At 34.4% G+C, this 20332-nt stretch overlaps 2 protein-coding genes and 1 non-coding gene across 4 annotated transcripts; 2 read left to right on the top strand and 1 right to left on the bottom strand.

Annotated features, from left to right (window-relative positions):
* Nucleotides 1–4611: 4611 nt before the first annotated feature.
* Nucleotides 4612–9916, top strand: LOC125871795 (thiamine pyrophosphokinase 2). 2 transcript variants are annotated; one of them, XM_049552467.1, is made up of 6 exons: nt 4612–4822; nt 5123–5219; nt 6261–6333; nt 7379–7477; nt 8067–8316; nt 9419–9916. In XM_049552467.1, the coding sequence occupies exons 1-6, from the start codon at nt 4618–4620 to the stop codon at nt 9535–9537; spliced, it is 843 nt and encodes a 280-aa protein (XP_049408424.1). In that variant the 5' UTR covers nt 4612–4617; the 3' UTR covers nt 9538–9916. The 2 variants fall into 2 exon arrangements, with proteins under 2 accessions (XP_049408424.1, XP_049408425.1); XM_049552468.1 differs by having other exon boundaries at nt 4631–4822; nt 5118–5219.
* A 779-nt stretch (nt 9917–10695) lies between these two features.
* On the bottom strand, nt 10696–10769 carry TRNAV-AAC (transfer RNA valine (anticodon AAC)). The gene has a single exon. It is a non-coding gene; the product is annotated as a tRNA-Val (tRNA).
* Nucleotides 10770–10897: 128 nt separating this feature from the next.
* On the top strand, nt 10898–20223 carry LOC125871300 (DNA mismatch repair protein PMS1). The gene is made up of 11 exons (XM_049551892.1): nt 10898–11271; nt 11735–12058; nt 13000–14235; nt 14399–14673; nt 14760–14886; nt 16295–16363; nt 16540–16613; nt 17843–17908; nt 19101–19204; nt 19620–19801; nt 19958–20223. The coding sequence occupies exons 1-11, from the start codon at nt 11032–11034 to the stop codon at nt 20081–20083; spliced, it is 2823 nt and encodes a 940-aa protein (XP_049407849.1). The 5' UTR covers nt 10898–11031; the 3' UTR covers nt 20084–20223.
* Nucleotides 20224–20332: the final 109 nt, after the last annotated feature.

Below are 20332 nucleotides of genomic sequence, written 5' to 3'. Positions count from 1 at the left end.
AAAATATTTTTTAAAAACAAACTTAAATTTTTTTTTTGGGGGGGTAGGGGGCTGGCGGGGGGAGGAGTAGGGGTGAGGGTGGGGTAAAAAAAAAAGGCTTTAAATTTATTTTTTTTCAACAAAAAAAAATTGTAATTTGAAGTTGGAAGATAGTTTTGGAAACTGTTTCTCTTAATTTTTGAAGGGAAGTCGTTTTACTTAAATTTGAAGAAAATAGGTTGATTACATTTTCCAAAACATTTTACCCAATCAAACATGAGAAAATTGGAAGACATTTTCCGAAAAATGTTTTCCTTCATACCAAACACAGCCCAAGTGTAAAATTATCCATTAATTTTATAAAGTGTACAAATATTATCGACATTTGAAAAAATTATAACGGACGATTATTATTGAATGGCGGGAGTATCAAATAGTAAACGTCCAATGACCGATAAAAACAATGGAGAAGGGTCAAAATTATCTCAAACTAATCGAAATAGCTCATATATATCCTTTAATTGTGTTTGGATCAAAACTATCCTTATCGTCTATGTTTTGGACCACAAATACCCTTACAACATTATTTTTGCCATTAAAGTTGACATGACAATCCACCTAGCCGTCCAACATGACAAAAATATCCCCCTCTCAATAATGTTGTTCTCCCTTGTTCATCCCATCACAAAAGAAAATCAAATATAATTATTTCATTATTCTTGTTTGAGTTATTGTTCGGACTTTGAAACTCCAATTTCAAAGTGTGCTGAAATTTGTTTGAGGTTGTAATTGTGTGTTGAAGGATCAAGTTCATTGTTTGGAATTTGGGGTCATAGATTAACAAAATCAATTTTTAGATTTTCAAGCTTTTAAGAACTCTTTCATATATTTTTTTGAGATTTCAACTCAAATCTTCAAACTAAAAAAGTTGAAATCTTCAAACTAAAAAATCAGTTAAGTATTAAATATCAATTTCCAGCCTCATTGCAATATTCAAGTAATTTTTAGTAACATTCTGCTAAATCTTTTCAAATTTTTGCACTTCAAAAATCAACAAGGCGATAAATTTCTTCACCGACAAGCTTTCAAATAAGTAACTATTTTTGAGTTTCAACACACAACTGCTATATCAAAAGAACTTCAGCACATTTTGAAATTAAAATTTCAAAGTCCGAATAATAACTCAAACAAGAACAATGAAAAAACTATTTTTGATAAAAAAAAATTTTAAAAAAAATTGTGATAAAAATAAACAAGGAAAGAACAACATAATCGAGAGGAAGAGATTTTTGTCGTGCTGGAGTGTCATGTCAACACATATGGCAAAGATAATATTTTAAGGGGTCGTTTGGTGTGAGGGATAATACCATATAGTCCCGGGATTAAATTATAGTACCGCTTATTTTGTTGTTTGGTTGGCAAGTTCGGGATAACTTATCCCGGGATTAATAATTAGTACCGGGATAAGTTATCCCTCTATTTGGGTGGTATAGTAATCCCAGGATAACTTATCCTGGGATAAAATAGGTAAATGACAAAAATGTCTCTTTCAACCCTTTTGTTATATCACTTTTTACATTAATNAAAGAACAACATAATCGAGAGGAAGAGATTTTTGTCGTGCTGGAGTGTCATGTCAGCACATATGGCAAAGATAATATTTTAAGGATAATTATGGTTCAAAACATAGACAACAATAATAATTTTATTTCCAAACATAAATAAATAATATGTATAAGCTATTTCTAATCATTCAAAAACAATTTTAACCTTTTTATATACACACGTCAGATAATTAAATATTCATATGGTACTGCATTCATGCCCTCTGGAATCGTGAGGGGTATGGGCTGCTTTCATTCCAGTTTTCTTCCTGTATGCATATGACCCATTCCATCATGTGTTTCTATCAAGCAATTAAATTTCAATTTCTTGTACTTTGACAATCAACTTTGGAATTTTGTATTCTAAATTTTAATTTGAATTATCTTATTTAATATAGACTAAAGAGGGTATATATTATATATACTCCTTCAGTTTTAATTTCTGTGACACTTTTCGAATTTTGAAATTCAAATAAATTTACTTTTTCATGTATTTTTAAAAATTTTGAATTGTCAATTATTGTGACTTGTAGTACTTTTTATGTAGTTTAAAAACATACAAATTTCATTTAAAAAATTGAAGATTCCATGAGCAAATTCTTGTTCAAACTTAAACTGTTTGACTCTCGAAAAATGAAAAGTGTCACATTAATTGGGACAGAGGGAGTAAATGAAAATAAAATAGTCAAATATCTTTTTTAATTTCTTTATCCATATTAGTTTATTTGATTTATTTTGACTTGACACAAAATTAAAAAATAAAAGAAAAACATTTAAATTATATGATTTTGAACTAACGATTAAAAAAATTGAAATCAAAGAGTTATTTATCATCATGAGAGAAGAGGTATGACTTTTGAAATAAACAAAAAAAAAAAAAATTGAAATCGGAAAAATAATTATTAATCAACATGTAAATAAAAAACACAATATTTGCTGTGTTTGAATTTACATGTCTTACTTTCTTTTTTACTTCGTTAAAAAAAATGTCCCTATCCTTTTTTTTTAGCAATTCTTACATGTTTAATACTATAAGATTAAAAAAATATTTTAATACATTTGAAATATATTATAAAATTATAAAATATAAAAAAGAGACAGTGGACAGAACATTTCTTATTAGAGATAATTGATAAGAGAAAAACTGACTTGATATCTAATTTTTTTTAAAAAATTTTCTCCAAATAAACACATTCACTATAACACAATAAATATATTTATAACACATCTTAATTTAAAGTCAAAAGTAGAAGATATTATTACTTATTTTTTAAAATTTTGTATCAAATAAAATAAAACAAATAAATCTAAACGGAAATCATCCCTTTTATTTCGACCTAAATCTGTTGACTTTTTATCACTTTCCGTCTCCACCGCTAAATCAAAGAATCATCCAAACTACTATTCCTTTTGTTCACTTTTACTACTTGTTTGATTTTACAAGCCACTTAAGATGTAATAATTAATACTGTAAATACTAATTAGGCTTAAGTCATCAGCGGCCCCTTAAAGTTATTCACATAATTCAATTAGACACTTCAATTAGGACTTGTACCTATTGAACACCTAAATTGTTCAAAATATATGTCTATTAAACATAAAACGATGATATTGCAAAATAAGTGTATATCACTACTACTAAGCGCGTTAATAGAGTCTAATTTTTTTTTTTTTTTTTTTTTTTTTATAAATTGGTACCTATTTTTTAACCGTTGACATGCACTAACTAAATAATTAAAAAAATAATATTAATCTCTTCGTAAAAGAAAAACAACCCCCCCACTCCACCCCCACACCCATACGGCCATACCCATGCACTAGTGGTCATCTTCTTCAACCCACCATTCTAAAAAATTTAAATTCCTAGCCTTTTGTTTCGTTCTTTTTTTTTTTCTTCATGTTTTGTAAAAAAAAATTGAATCTGCTAATTTAATATGAGAGAAGAATTTTTTTTTGAACATTGGAGTTAAAAATTGATCAATATTCGTCCATCTCTATTTTCGATCACTCCGATTGAACAAACATCACCACTCATTCAACATACTTTCGATTTTTCTTCGTCGTGAATTTCAAAATAAATTATTGACGTCCATTTATTTTCACAAAAATCTCAAAATGAATAGAAAATAACGGATGATATAAGAATGAATTTGAGCCGGAAATTTTTATTTTTGTTATGTTCGTCATCAATGGACCAGGGTTCACAGGATAAAGGAAGGAGAAAGGTCAAAGGGTTAGGTGGGGGATATTTTATTTTTTAATCTTTTTTGTGATTATTAAATAAAGTCTGGAAAGTATTTTTCATTTTTTAAAATTGAAAAATTATATTTTATTGCTAGACTGGGTTCATGTGCATGTGTCGGAATTTTATTTGTGCTTGTTTTAAGATAATGCGTGTGAATTACAACAGAACATTTTTTTAAAAAGTTTTCATTTCATGTTCAATAGATACATATCAATTTTAAGAGGACGCTGATGACTTAAGCCTATTAATTATAATATTCATATATTAATGGATATATAATTAAATAATTTTGAAATATAAATTATTAATATCAAAAATAAAATAAAGAAAATAATCCGTATTACAAACATATTTATACTATATAATAAGGATGTTAGCTGACCTTATTAGTAAGAATTCAATTCCACATTGTAATCTCGTCTCTATTTCCTCTTCCCTACCCCCATTTTTTTTTTTTTATAGTGAATGTTTATTTGGTAGATTTCTTTAAAAAAAAGTCAATTTCCCCCCTTAATAAAGAGGTTTCCTTATCATAAAAAATCTCTCGATTACTAATCTTTTAAAGAAATAAGAAGTTTTCTCTCTACTTTCTCTTTCTCGTTTTTAACCGGAGTATCTAACCCAACTGGCCACGTCCCATCACGTCCCATTTTTTTGTGAAAAGGTTTATATTTTTCTCCTTTTTTTACGGTCAAAATAGAACTTTTCATATCTATATAATAATAAATATAATAAATAATATAGTACTGTTTGTTTATTAGTAGAAATTAAATATAAATACTTACTCCAATGATGTTCATACCTTCTCCATTCTTCAATCTGAGTAACAGAATCAGTAGGGGCGTGCGCAAGTTAGCAACGATGAGTTTGACGTCTCATTCTTCTACTTTCCTCCTGCCAAATCTTCCCACCGACGACGGACCTGCTCTAACGTACGCTCTCGTTATCCTTAACCAAAGCCTCCCGAAATTCACTCCTCTGCTTTGGAAGCACGGTAATGGACTTGCGCTCTTCGTTTTTTCAACGTTTTTCGCAGTTTTCTGTATTGTTATAGTCTAAATATGGTATATGTGAAGTGGTGGTCTCTTCGTAAAATCGGATAATTTATGTATATATTTGGCGAAGGCTAATTGGTGAACTTGATTGAATAATAAGTTATTTAGCTTGAGGACTAGGTATCAATTTCTTCTTGATACATTTTTTTTGTACTTTTTTTTAAGTAGTTCATTTGGCTCTGGGATTTGTGTTTTTTTTTTTTTGCCTAATATGTTGAATATGTTGTTGTGTAGAACAGCAAAGGTTCATATTTGTGCTGACGGTGGAGCGAATAGGGTGTTTGATGAATTGCCTGGCATGTTTCCTCATGAAGAGCCTTCTGAAATTCGTAAGAGGTGAGTTTGAATTTATTGAGTGATTTTTAAGGTTAATGAGTTTTGTAGTGGCTTATTGATTTAATTTGATCTGTTTTTTTTTATTGAGTTTTGTAGTAGTTTATTGCTACAAAAGAAATTTTATTAGCTTTGAACTGTTTAGAGAGGAACAACTTTTTTTGTAGAGAAAAAGACTAGACATTGTTCTGTGATTGTGATCTCATGGATCGTTTTCCCTATCAATAATTTCACTCTTTTCTCTTTTCCTTTCTGTGTTTTCAATGTGTGAAATCTGTTTTTGATTCCATTGTTTTCTCCATCTTTTTTCTGTTTGCCTTTGTTGTTGTTGTTGTTGTTGTTTGAATTGTTTGAAATACCTTGCGCAAAGTTTTAGCTCCTAGAGAGATTTTATTCTTAGTCTATGTTGCTCAAACTCTCCAAAAATGCACTACTTTGGGAGTATGTGACATGCACCCATAGACATCTTTGAAGAATCCAAGCAAAAATGCAACGAAAAATCAACAAGGGTTATGTTGGAATGGTAACTACTCTTTCATCCTTAATCGGAGGTCTCAAGTTCAAATCCTCTTCATTATGAAATCGCCTTTGCTAGGGATCGCAGCTTTAGTCTTGGAATTCCAATTCATAATGAACGCATCTATAAAAATAAAAGTTGTTCGTCGATTAGTTACGTTTACTACACTTCCTCATGTGCGAGCCTCATTTATTTTTCCTTGGACCAAGATGGACTAAACGAAAGCTTAACTTGGATTTCTACATTAGGGAAGAATATTAGTCACTATTTGAGATTAGGTTGGGTTGTTTGCATCACACCACTTGGGGTGCGGTCTTCTCCGTTCCCTGCTAACGCAGATGCTTTGTGCACCGGGTTGCCTTTTTCTAATAGGATTGAACTTTAAATTAGCTAAAACACAATCTGACTATATATAAAAGCATTCATATTTTATCTTTTTGTTTGGCCAAAGCACATTTTCTTTATGTTTGGAAAAGTTTAGTCTGTTATCATAGATTGAATTAGACTAAATCATGATCTTATTGCAGGTACAAGCCATATGCTATAAAAGGAGATATGGATTCAATCAGAACTGATGTTCTTGATTATTATAGAGGCTTGGTAAGCCAGAATTTGCTTATGGTGGTCCTGTAGTTGCTCAGCAAATTTCTTTTCGAATGGGATATTTTTTTAAAAAAATTGTGTAGGGATAAGTCTAAAATTTAGAGAACATCTAGTTTTAGAGAAACCCTTAGTTTGCCTTAAAGGAAAAATTTATTTAGTATTGAAATTAAATGGAGCCTGAATTGTGTGACCGAAAGGATACAGAGGATTGATGTAGCTGGTCTCAACTAATTTGGGATATGAAACCTAGTTGATTGATATATATATTTCAAAATTTGTCCCTTAAGACTAGTAGGATTTATCCTACTTTAATTGAATCATCACTTTGGGTTAAATGCTTCCCTCCTGGGAGGATCTCAAAGAATTTGATGTTGAAAATTGCCTTGTATCTTTATAGAGAAAGGTAACACAGTGAGTCTTTTTTTCCATGTGGTGGATCAAATTGGATATATTATGGAGTGGGACACCATGTGACAGGTTACTAGTGTATTATGTGTTAAGGGCTTCCCTGTTGGTCTCAGAGTTAAATGATGCGATAACATTAAATTACAACCCAGTTAGGAAAATCAGAAATCCAAGTAGCTTTTATGTAGTAACGAAATGAAAAACTTTGCTAAATTGTGTGCCAGAGTGAGAAATTTGCTTACAGCACAGTGAGCTCTGCAAATATATTCTTCAGTCTGGTAGAGAGATGCCTACTTTGTTAACACCATGAAGTTCCCAAATTTATTGTTGAGTTCAAGCTTTTGAGCTGCATAACGACTGTTGTTACACTTTTAGTTACTAGTTTTTGTGTGATGATTACATCAAATGTATGTGCTCCTGTCTAAATGTCTTTCTAGCCTATTAAACAATTATACATGTGCATTTTTCTCATTTTGAATCATGTTAGAACTCCAATTTTGGGGATGATTAGCTAGCTGTCTACATGTGTATTTCATTTTCCAGCATTTCATTACAAAGCATGTTTGAATCACATTTTGAAGATCCAACGATTTGGGAAAAACCATATTTTGAAGATTTGCTTGCTAACGACATGCAGGGAACCAAGATAATTGATGAATCTCAAGATCAAGATACTACAGATCTTAATAAATGTGTTACATATATCCGTGACTCACTAAACCCAGAACATCCAAATGTAAGTTAAGCTTTTCAGCATAGCTCTGTAAATTTTCAACCTTTTTCCATTCGTTATAAATATGTGGTATTCTAGTTTATATCTGTTAAAAATGTCATTTCACTATATAGTTTCTCAACCAATATCTCCATCATCTCCTTGTGGATATTTGTGATCTAATTCTTTCGCAGTTATAGTTACTCCAAATAATTAAGATTTATTCTTTTTAGAATGGATGCTTGAAATAGTAAAAATTTTGAGCTTTGTCCTAAATGGATCATCATGCAATGTCAAATTTGGAGTTGACACATTGGGTTTTGGTGATATACATTTTACAGTATGGCATAGTCATTATAAACATGAAAATGTATTAAATGGTGCAATATATATTATATATTTTTTGAGAGTAAATGGAGCAATATAATTGTTGTCTTTTTATTATTATTTTGAGTTCATTACTGCATCTACTGACATTGGAACTATTGTGAAACTTAAAGGTCCGATGCAGAATAACAAGTCAACATATTGATTTGAATATAGGCTTCCATCACTGGAAAGAATGTCCTAATGGAGTTTCAGTGGGATTAACTTTATCTCTGTGTAATTACAGTTGTGTATTCTAGTCACTGGAGCACTTGGGGGAAGGTTTGACCATGAGATGGGAAATATTAATGTCATATGCTGTTTCCCCTCCATGCGGATTATTCTTCTCTCTGATGATAGCCTAATCCAACTTCTTCCAAGTAAGCATCATCACAAGATTCATATACACTCCTCAGTTGAGGGCCCACATTGCGGACTCATACCCATTGGAATGGTTGCCGGAAGAACCAGTACTACGGGTCTCCAATGGAATCTGGGTGAGTAGCTCCATCTACTCTTTCCTTATAAAATTTTATGTGTGGTTTAGATGCCTACCTACTTCATTTTGTTATGGGCTAATGCTTTATGCCCGGAACATCTCTGTTTAGCTATTGGTTCATTTACAAGAGGGATACAATTCTCGCCAGATAGCCAATGCTAACATTTTTTCTGGTAACCTACTTTAGTTTCATTACCTAAGTGATGCTTTACAAACCATCTGAAGGGGGAGTACTTGTTGGACACAGTCCCCTCAAGTACTCCGTCAAAAATACATAAGCTAACATCAAGAGCAATAGAGTCAATCTAACTACCAGAGCCTATAATAACAAGTCATAGGCAGTTATGGATAAAAGTTGTGATCTGTCAACCATCCTCCGAGCTTTGCAACTTTTCCTGCTTTAATATGGATTTCATGGACCACTTGCTTGATCATCATTGTTGTGGGCTGTTTCTTGTTTTGGAAAATCCCTGATTTCCTTTCTCTCCATAAAATATAAACTCCTGCAGCCAGCATCATCCTGTATATCTCAGCTTTGTGACTTCTGCCTTTTGCATATGCTTCAGCTCAAAGTAATTCTTCATTCCACCCCATGGTGCCTCTGTTAATATCAATCCATATTAAGAATTTTTGCCATACCTGAGTTGATATTGTTCAAGCAAAGAGCAGGTGGTTTATAGACTCATTTTCCAGCTCACACAGTGCACATTGTTGTTGTGTTGTCACTCCCCATTTCAATAATCTGTCTCTTGTGTTCTGCCTTCCCAAGGCAGCCAGTTTGAGTATGAAGATCCATCTAGGTAGCCCAAAGTTTTTACGCTCCATCTTCCTCCAAGTTACTTTGTGGAATTGCCCTCTAAGTCTCAACTACATTTACTTGATTGAGGAGGAGAGTGCATCTGCAAAATCTCAGCAGCCACAAAGTATCTACTAGCCTTCAGGATATTTTGAATAATCCAAGAAGCTTGCTTAGGTACCTCAACAAAAATATTCCTGTTTCTCCCATAATAGTTGTTTGACTCATAGTTGATGTCGTTGTACTTGTGATTATCTAGTTTTCATGCTTGACTCTGATTTACCTTTACTTGACTTTTATTCAGATAATACCGAAATGAGATTTGGTGGCTTAGTCAGTACATCTAATATTGTGAAAGAAAACATAGTTACAGTGCAATCCGATTCTGACCTCCTATGGACAATTTCTATCAAAAAAGATTGAATGATGCAGTTTGCAGATGACATGATTGAGAGACCGATCAACGAAACTTTGTTGGGTGAATTGTGGACGCTAACCTCCATTTTCTGAAACAATGGGGTTATTCTTTACTACTTTTTTTTTTCTTTAGGAAAAAAGCATCCCTTTAGTCTATTTTGTGCTGCACAAACAGATCTCTTTGACATCAGGTGCCTGCATTGCAGTAAAGTCTCAGGGAAAAAAATAACACGGAGGTTAAGAGTGAGAGTACGCTCATTGCGGGTTGACTTTGATCGTCACCTTCTGCTTATGTGCTATAGGAATTTAGTAGCGCGTTTTCTAATGTTTTGCATACGTTATTCTTTATCCAATGTAATGAAATAAGGAGGAGATTTTACTATTAATTAGTATTATTAGAGAGCATTTATTTGTACTTCCACTGTCAAAGTTTAACATTTCGCAGTGATACGATAGTTATAGTATGTCTGCAGTTGGTTGTTGGTTAATACGGAAGAAGATTTTCAATATAAATGAGCAAAAGTGTTCACTCCTTCAATGTCTACGTTTAACATGCCGCATCAATCACAACGTACAAGTGATCTTTTGAAAGATTGTTTGTAATTGCGTTTATACATCTGCCTGACCCATGTATTATCAGCATGCATAAGAAACAATTAATCTATTGTAACCCCACAAATGGGTTGCGAGAGGATGATATATGTGCAAATTTTACCGACTATGTACTCTTCTCAAATAGGATCTTGGCTCTGTAGTGTCATTGCAAACAAAAGATAGGACACCCTCGTTCATTGCACCATGACCACCAATCGCCGATAGATCCTTGGCTGAACAAATAACGACTAAATAAAAGAATTCTTCTTCTTTGACTTTAAGTTCCAACCCTTTAAAAAGTAAAAAAAAATAAAACATGTATGGTATGGCGTTGCCCGGACTCGAACCATAGATCCTTGGCTGAACAAACAGCATGTCTAAATAAAGGATTTTTCTGACTTTCAGTTTCAACCCTTTAAAAGTGAAAAGAAATAAAAAAAAAAAAAACTTTAGATGTATATGTCTGGCGTCGCCCGGACTCGAACCGGAAAGGATTTTTCTGACTTTCAGTTTCAACCCTTTAAAAGTGAAAAGAAATAAATAAAAAAAAAAACTTTAGATGTATATGTCTGGCGTCGCCCGGACTCGAACCGGAGACCTTCAGTGTGTTAGACTGACGTGATAACCAACTACACCACGACACCGTTGTGTCCATTTTGCTCCCAACAAATACCCTATATCTTCAAAAACGGCTTTGTTTTGGCGGCAAACAAGTGATTTTTCTGAAATCTGAACAGCAATCGAATTGAAACCATAGGGTTTTCGTTTTTTTTCAGAGTGAATCATTCTTGTTTTGTTGAAGCTCCACTAGCGCACATAAATCCCTGAATTTCTCAGCATGAAGTAGTAAACTTGATATCTTACGGTTACCGGCATTTCCCCTACAATCGAGCGAGCGCCATTGAAATGGACGGAGCAGCCGCAGCAGCTTCTTCACCGTCGACTATTAAACCCATAAACAAGAGCGTAGTGCATAGAATTTGTGCGGGTCAAGTTATTCTGGACCTTCCCTCTGCCGTCAAGGAATTGGTTGAGAATAGCTTGGACGCCGGAGCTACCAGCATCGAAGTCTCCCTCAAAGACTATGGTGCTGAATCCTTCCAGGTCATTGATAACGGTTGTGGCATCTCGCCTCAAAATTTCAAGGTGTTTTCCTTTCTGTTTTCTGCTCAATTTCTTTGTGGATGCAAAAAGGTGTGCATGTGGGATAATAACTATTAGTTGAGTGATCGACCCTAAGTCTTATTGTTGATTGTTGCAAGTGAAGAAGCTAGTAATATTGTGCGTGTGTGTGTGTAAGCTTTCCATATATATATTTGTATATGTATGTGTAATATGTATGCACAGACAGACAGACACACACACTTATACATGTGTAATGGGTTTGTAAGCTTTCTCTGTACTACTTTCTATTTTCAATCAAAGTTGTGTCCATGTGTATATAGATGTGTTAATGTGCACATGTAGACTAATCTCTATTTTCAATAGCTCACTTGATACTAATTTCTACTGTTTGTTTATGTTTCTTCGTTTCTGTTGATTAATTAATTAGTCCATAGTAAATTGGTCTAATTTGTTACTAAGTGGTGTGGGTGTTTTTGTATTGAAGGTACTGGCGCTAAAACATCATACCTCAAAACTATCAGATTTTCCTGATCTTCAGTCATTAGTGACTTTTGGATTTAGAGGGGAGGCTTTGAGTTCACTTTGTACTTTGGGGGATTTGACGGTTGAAACAAGAACGAAGAATGAGAAAATTGCGACACACTTAACTTTTGATCATTCGGGCCTTCTGATAGCTGAAAGGAATACAGCTCGCCAAGTTGGTACCACTGTCACTGTTAAGAAGTTGTTCTCCACTTTACCGGTGAGAAGTAAAGAGTTCCACCGCAACATCCGGAAGGAATATGGAAAGCTTATAACATTGCTGAATGTATGATCCCTTTAATCTGTATTATCTTACTTTGTGTTTGGCTATTGATTTCTTAGGATGGTTTGATTGTAATGAATCTTAAGAATTGAGATGGGAATGTCAACTGGTGCTGTCAAATCTATAGGGCTCTTTGTGATGATATAATCCAATTCAGTTCAAGTTGGTTCGAACTTCAAGCATCAATTTGTGTTACAGTAGCTATCTTGTTCTTTGTCCTTTTGGAGGAAATTGTTTTCTAAATTTAGAAATTTGTTGATCACTATTGCTACCTAAAGGAAAAAGAAAGAGGTAAAAACGAGAATTTCTTCACCATATTGAAATTTTCATTTTATGATTCTACTTGGAGTATCTCGGTTATGAATATATCACCTAAAAGACACTGTTGCACATGAATTTGTATGTCATAGCAGTTATGCTGTATTGGTGCTGTAGTGTCTTTTAGGAGATCCTTTAATATCTGTTAATTCATTTTTTATTCAATTGGAAAAGCTTAAAGTAAGTTGGAAACCTACCTGACTGAATTTGAGCCCCTTTATAAACTCAAGCATTACAAGGGGTGAAAAATACAAAATCTTCCTAGGAAAGTGAGGTTTCTATCTAAATTGTAGTTGGCGCAAATTGTGGACCAATATGTAGAGAATCATACTTTTATGTAGGCTCTCCACTTTTTTTTTGGGTATACTTTTTGTATAGGGGAGATTTCCCTCTTTAATGAAATTGATTAACTTCCTCAAAAAATCTTTTTGCTTCTGGTGATTCTGAATTGCATTGTGCTATAGTTAGGTGACCTTATCATCCATGTTAGACTGCTTTATAATTTGTTCTTGTCAAGGTTCTTAATCTTAAGAGAGTATATGCATGGTTTCAGCTGAAGAAGTATTTTAATGCTTTTGTTGTTTAAGTTATTTAGTTTCCTTTTCTTTTGTTGGTTGCCCTTCTAGGCCTATGCTCTTATTTCTAAGGGAGTCAGACTAGTTTGTACCAACTCAGCTCTAAAAAATGCAAAATCTGTAGTTCTGAAGACTCAGGGAAGTGGATCTCTGAAAGATAACATTATAACAGTATTTGGTATGAGTACCTTTACTTGTCTGGAGCCTCTGAAAGTATGTATGTCCGATGGTTGCACTGTTGAAGGATTCATTTCCAAGTCTGGCTATGGTAGTGGACGCAACTTAGGAGATCGACAATATTTTTTTGTGAATGGACGGCCAGTGGATATGCCAAAAGTTGGCAAGCTTGTCAATGAGTTGTATAGAGGTGCAAACTCTCGGCAATATCCCATTGCAATCATGAATTTTGCGATCCCACCAAGAGAATTTGATGTCAATGTAACTCCAGATAAAAGAAAAATATTTTTGTCTGACGAAAGGTCCATATTGCACTCTTTGAGAGAAGCTTTAGAAAAGATATATTCATCTAATCATGCTAGTTATGCTGTTAATAGTTTCCAAGAGGTTGAAGAAAAACATACATCCACTCCTTCCCATCTTGAGGCCTTTCAGTTTCAACCCAAGCAATTACTGTCAGATATCAATGATGCTCAGGAAGGTGACTGCGTTGGAGAACTACGTAAAGATGGTCATTTTCTCAAAAAAGCCCAGGAATTCAAAGATATGTCTGTCACGGAGGTGATGCTAAATGATGGAAACAGGTCGACAGAGAAAGACTTCAGTCTTCGATTCCATGGAAAAAAGAAAGACAATAACAGTTCCAGAAGTTCCCTGCAAGAGGTCGGTGGTCTGCCTACTGCTATAACCGACAGACATGCACTCACCCCATGCTCAAAAGATAAAAGCTGTATTGATAATGCACGTTATGTCGATCGTGCAAGCATTGTCCAGTCATCACTCACCAAATTTGTTACTGTAAATAAGAGAAAGCACGAGAGTTTGAGTACTACATTATCTGAGGTACCTATCCTGAGAAATGGATCGACTGTCCACCCATCAGGAGAAGACAATACTTTGAAGAATATTGCATCTTTAAGATCTCCAGATAATCCAGTTAAGGCTGATAAGTGTGATGAAGTGACCATTAATGACTCTGGATCTTCCAAGATCTCAAAGATAGACAGATTTCTTCATCAAATGAAGCACTCAAGAATGGGTAGAGTCCTTGATCAAACAAATGATTTTTCTCCACCTGGAAATAGTATACAAAATGGAAGATTTGAACAGGTAAGATAAATTTAATAGAAATCACCGTTATGAATGGTTTTACTCTCCTTGCTTTGTTGTTCAGTTGAATTTGATAAGGAATGATAGTTGCCATTGAAAATTTCAATTCGTTCTCTATACTATTTTGGTCAGTCCTTTTAGGTTTGAACCATTTCATTTTCAGGAGCATGAAGTTCAAATGAATGAATTATGTGTAACTGAACCAGTGCCTCTTGATTCTACTTGCAACAACATCCATGATGTGTCAGAAAATATGGTAGATGCTTCTTCTTCTGAACAGCCTGCTAGTCTGACTCTGGATGCTCCTAAGGCTTCATCTAATTCAGAGATTGCTTCAACATTGCAATTTAGTGTGAAAGAACTTATATCAAGAAGGAACCAGAGGCTGTCAAGATTGCACCTCCTTAATCATACATCTCAAAGAATGAAAACAAAGAGGTACACGTGGTAATTTCTATTGGCTTGGCAGAAAGAGCTTTTGGTCTTTGAATTAGTTAATAAAAGTTCTATAATGTTTTCTGAAGGGATTATGCTGCAGCAACCCTGGAGCTCTCCGGATCAGAAAATGAAGAGGCGAAGGCAAAGGCATTGATTGATGCTACCAATGAGTTGGAGAGACTTTTCAAGAAAGAAGATTTTACTAGAATGAAGGTCCAAACTCATCCATTTATTAGCATTCCAAATCAAACCTGTTTTATGATTTTGATTTGCCAATAATTTTATTTCCTGATTCTGGCTGGAAGGTAAGATTGTCTTAGGATCTCCTTGGGGATTCTTTTCTTTTATCCCTACCCCTATCTTAATAGACCTTGTCTCTAATCCAAAATTTTTAGTTTTCTGATTTTTGTTTGCATGTGAGTTTTACTCTTAGATCGTCTGTAGTTGGTTTGGTTGAGGATCTTGTGGTACTGGAGATGTTCCGATGCTTCATTATCTTTTTCCAGTCAACAATACTTATAAACTCCCCAGTGAAATTCTTAGCATTCTTTGGTCCCAAATTGAATTTGTCCTCCTACTTCTGTGTGATAAATATTGACATCTACTTCTTTAAAGGTACACTTTGATTGTACCTTATATACCCACTTCTTCTTTTTGAGAAATGCCTTATATACCCACTTTAACTGAACTTCTCCACTTCTTAATGCAACTTTTTCTTTTCTCTTTTATGAAGTTCAGTCTGAACATGTTCCTCATTTAACGCTTGATAATACTCATTCTCAGCTATTCTTTTGAGACTATCCAATTCATGACATGACAGGAGTCACTATTTGCATTGTGATTTTTTTAACTGCAGCATTTTTATGTTCTCTTCTTTACTCTCCTTACACCATGAAACCTTAGTATTCTGACTTATAATATTGTGACAGATTCTTTAGTCCATAATAAGTGATTTTTCTCGTCCTCTCTTGGATATGCCGATATAAACTCACTCTTTTGAACTTCTGAGTATTTCCAGAGCTGAATTTGTGCTATACATCTGCAATATGTGAGTTTTATTTGTATGCTATTTGGTTGTCATACTTCTAATGCTAAATTTAGTCAAGCACTAGTTTATTTACATGCAATTGGTAATTTACTTCTTGTCCATGTTTAGTTTTGTCATCAGCAGTTTAAGCAGAAATGTAGAGTCGTGTGTGTTTGGTATGGAGGAAAATGTTTTTCAATTTTCTCATGTATCATTGGTCAAAATTTTGGAAACATTTTTCTCTGGGAAAACAAGTTCCTTGAAATGAGGAAAATGACTTCCCTAGAGGAAGCGGGGAAAGCATTCCATAAGTGACATTCCACACTATTTTACGAATATCCACCCTCCAGAACACCCCACCCATAATCCCATAGCTCCCATCCCAACCACCCCTAGCCTCCCATGCCAATACCAATAGTGTATGCCTAAATTTTATGCAATTTCTTTTGCAATAATATTTTTCTGCTTATTTACCAAACACAAGAAAATAAGTAAGAATTCCACTTAATTTCCAGGAAAACAAAATTCCTTCATAACAAACACACTCCTAGTATCAGCTTTCGAAAATTCTCAACTTCTATTTTTGTTCTGCAGGTGATTGGGCAATTCAATCTTGGATTCATTATAGGCAGGTTGGATCAAGACCTTTTTATCGTTGATCAGGTATTATTCCTTTGTTGTTGTGTACTGATCTGTCTGTAGTCAATAGTAAACTAATCTTCCATTTTATTTTGGTTTTTGAAAGTTGCTTATGTGATTTGCATTGGACTCTCTCTCTCTCTCTCTCTCTCCCTCCCTCCCTCTCCCTCTCTCTCTCTCATTTTGCTTTGGTTGGTCAGCATGCCGCAGACGAGAAGTATAATTTTGAGCGCCTGTCGCAATCAACTATCTTGAATCAGCAACCTTTACTTCGGTGAGGGTCTTCATTCTCCTGCTATGTGCTTTGTCTAAGATTTTTTGAATTTATTATGTATTAAGATAGGTGCAAACTGCAAATTAGCTGGAAAGTGAAATGTTTTTGTTAAGGTAAATCTATACTAATGTTACTTAACTCGATCAAAAGAATAAAGGGAATACCTCCTCTTTTTCCTTCTAAATAAGTTGTTTACACAGCAAAAAAGAGTAACATAATTGTTAAAAGCAAGGATTAGGAGAAGACTTAAGTTTTGCGCCTTTAACATGTGTTAGGTTTCATATTGATTTGTATGGGATTTGAGCTACTTTTACTCCAAGTGACTAAGTCAAATCCCATCTTGACCTTAGAGTAGTTGTTACTGGTTTGAGTTGGTGCAGCAAGTGCTGAATGATTTTATGATTATCTCGGCTTTTACCTTTCTCCTGTAGCGTGGGGAAGTCATGAGATGTTAAAACCAAGAAAAACTAAGAGATTATTAAAATTCTCTTCCTGGTGCCAAATGACTAGAGGCTGATTTTGTTGATGTATGTCTTAAATTGGCCCATATAGATGCTAGGTCAAAATTAAAGTCCTTGTGATTCAATTTTCTCCATGTTTATCTAGGGCGAGAACTTAAGATCTAACTGGTCCTATTTTTTATCATCTAAAAATGATAAATTAGCATTTCAATTGGCCTCTCAAAATTGAGTACATATCCCTCAATTTCATTTTGGAAGGAAGGCTCAAGACTCTTATCTCTATTATTGGTCGTGCAAGTTCTCTATATGACATACTCCATTGATATGTTGATCAATTTAGAGTCATGCAATCTGTTTGAACATTGCATGTTATCAATTGAGAGTCATGCAATCTGTTTGAACATTGCATGTTTATAAGTTATTAATGCATGATAATTAATTGCTGTGATTACAGAACCCTTATCTTTCTCCCATATCAGATGTTTTCTTCTTCTGGTGATACGGGTGAGTTGTGGGTGTAAATAATATCAGTTATCTATGAAGGTGTGAGGCTATATGACATTGTAGAATTGTTGTGGATTGGACTACTATTGTTAGGTAGACACATTCCAGAATTTTTGTGCATTTTGCTATCGTTATGTAAACATATTTAATGAACCAAAAACGTGGAAAATTGAAGGGGTGATGAAGTCATAATATTTCTCTTCTGCATTACGCGAGAATTTTGTTCCTGGCTTTAAGTTTATTCTTTTTCTTTCTTAAATTTAGGCCCTTGAAGTTGGAACTATCTCCTGAAGAAGAAATAGTTATTTCCATCCACAATGATACTTTCAGGTGCTTGAGAATCCTTTTTGTTCTTGTTTATTGTGAATTCTCTTATTGACATTTCTTTTCATCATTTGGTTTGTTTCTTCCTGAACGATCCGAAGTATGGTTATATTCAACTTATGAGGTTAAGATGACATATTTTCAACCTTTGCATGTTTTTCTTAACCTTATCGATCTATTTGTGAAGTCAAAATCATGACTGCACTGATTCTTAAGCCAATCATTTAGTTGTCAGTGTTGGTAGTCCTTTACTTTCTATGATAATTAGTTGTCTGATATTATGATTATCGTTTCTTCCTATTCTTTGCACCCCTCACTCACATTAATACACTTCTGAGATGTCTGTTGTCTTCACTTTTTTTTTTCTTTCCCCAACCCCCTCCCCCCCAAAAAAAAAGAAGGAATAATTATGGGGGCATTCCGAGAATTGAACTCCTGTTGTCTTCACACTTTCACCAAAGTAGTCTATAAAATGTGAAGAATTTGGAGAACTGTACTTTTTGGTTCTTTTTCTATATTATAGATTTAACTTCATTGTTTTTTCTGTTATCGTGCCGTTAAAGTATGAAATGAGATAGCTGCCCCTCATCTGCCTTAGTGCCCCTATACCAGCTTTGTAACCCCTAGCTAGTATGTCCTCCTACCCCCTTACTGATAGATCCCTGTGTTCTAAACCTCATCAACCCCCCCACCCCCTTACCGATAGATCCCTATGTTCTAAACCTCATCAATCCCCCCACCCCCTTACCGATAGATCCCTGTGTTCTAANACCCTCCCCTAGGAAAGATTGAGCTATGACTACTCTCCGAACTCCCAGATTCCACCATCTTAAGTTCTTAACATTGGAAAAGCAATAGAAAGTAAAATCCTGTATACTCTCCATGGTGAATAAGGAAACCCAAAAAAAGGAGAACAGAACATTTCAACTGAGAAAAGGAGTAAAAAAAGTCTGTTAAGGTTTAGTCAAATAGAAGTGCCAAAAACAAATAAACAGGTTCTTTATCTGCTTAATCAAATACTTTGACAACAAAATAAAATTAGCTCGTAATATAGCAGCCAAGTGCAGTCTACAAAAACATCTTGGCATCTTGCACTTTTTCTGTTTGATGAACTGCTAGTCTTATTAGCTTTAAACTATTTGGTAACATGTGTACTCTCTTAGATTGATGACTATCATTTCTATCTTTGGCTTCACAGGAAAAATGGATTTCTCTTGGAAGAGGATCTGTGTGCTCCTCCAGGGCATCGTTTTAAGCTAAAAGCAGTTCCCTTCAGCAAAAATCTAACTTTTGGAATTGCAGGTAATCAGTCACTCAGATGCATTCCATATTTCTACAAACTTGAAGGTCCATAGGACATAGGTCATTGTTTCATCTTTGGGTCGCTACTTCAGAAATGACCACACAAGTTGCTAATCGTTGATTCAGATCATCTACAAGTAGGTAGTTAGAGTCAGGATATCAGATCTGAACGTGATAAAATAGCTAGAGAAAAGCCTCATAGAAAAATAACTAAAGAGAGAACTTCATTAGGTGGAATGCGCTTTGCATTACTGGACAAATTTCCCTTTGGTCATTCTATTGGTGGTTAGTTGGGCGGATGTGAGCTACAGAATGTAAGGGAGGATAAGTCGTGTTAACCCTTGTATCTGCACTGCTTTATTGCATTAAGGAACTTTGACTCGTATATTTTCATTTTGCTTTATTGTTCTTGCAGATGTGAAAGAACTCATTTCCATTCTTGCCGATAGTGAGGAAGAATGTTCCATAATGGGTACTTATAAGAATGATACAGCTGATTCCTTATGTCCTCCTAGAGTTCGTGCAATGTTGGCATCGCGTGCATGCAAATCATCTGTTGTTATTGGAGATCCACTTGGAAGAAATGAGATGCAAAAGGTATTTTTGTTCATTTTACTGTGTTCTTGGATGTATATTCATATCATGGTATCTGAGATTTCATCCTCGCTACTTGGTACTTCAGCAATTGTCTAGTTTAATGTAGAATTTCTGCGGCCTCTGGCTTGCTTTATGACCCAAGTTTCTTTGTTTCAGATACTTGATAATCTCTCACGCCTCAAGTCTCCGTGGAATTGTCCACATGGTAGACCAACAATGCGTCACTTGGTTGATCTGAGGACTGTACATAGAAGATTAAATGCGGATGAAACCACCTTATGAACTCCAGTTGGCAACATCACCTAACTGAATCGAAGCAGGACTTCTTTTTGTAAATTATTAGACACCTGTAGATTGAAACTGCATTTTGTCTATGGAAATAGAATTATATGATTCATTGTGGTTAATTTAACATTCTTGTTTTCTGTTCGTGACATTTGTGCTATGCTCTAACCCTCCCTCCATCCACGGAGCTGAGCCTACATATAGAGTACAATAAAAAATTCAGTAGCTGGAAATTACTGGCTTCCA

Source organism: Solanum stenotomum, chromosome 7 (genome assembly GCF_019186545.1).
Source record: "Solanum stenotomum isolate F172 chromosome 7, ASM1918654v1, whole genome shotgun sequence".
NCBI lineage: Eukaryota > Viridiplantae > Streptophyta > Magnoliopsida > Solanales > Solanaceae > Solanum > Solanum stenotomum.
This window is presented reverse-complemented; position numbering and strand designations above follow the sequence as displayed.

What these genes read in the sequence shown, in the direction of transcription:
- LOC125871795 (XM_049552467.1), top strand. Translation starts at nt 4,618, where the DNA reads ATGATGTTCATACCTTCTCCATTCTTCAATCTGAGTAACAGAATCAGT. An exon ending in TTGATTATTATAGAGGCTTG is followed by an intron (nt 6,334 to 7,378) that starts GTAAGCCAGAAT and finishes AACGACATGCAG; the next exon opens with GGAACCAAGATAATTGATGA. An exon ending in TAAACCCAGAACATCCAAAT is followed by an intron (nt 7,478 to 8,066) that starts GTAAGTTAAGCT and finishes GTGTAATTACAG; the next exon opens with TTGTGTATTCTAGTCACTGG.
- LOC125871300 (XM_049551892.1), top strand. Translation starts at nt 11,032, where the DNA reads ATGGACGGAGCAGCCGCAGCAGCTTCTTCACCGTCGACTATTAAACCC. An exon ending in AAGATTTTACTAGAATGAAG is followed by an intron (nt 14,887 to 16,294) that starts GTCCAAACTCAT and finishes TTTGTTCTGCAG; the next exon opens with GTGATTGGGCAATTCAATCT. An exon ending in ACCTTTTTATCGTTGATCAG is followed by an intron (nt 16,364 to 16,539) that starts GTATTATTCCTT and finishes TTGGTTGGTCAG; the next exon opens with CATGCCGCAGACGAGAAGTA.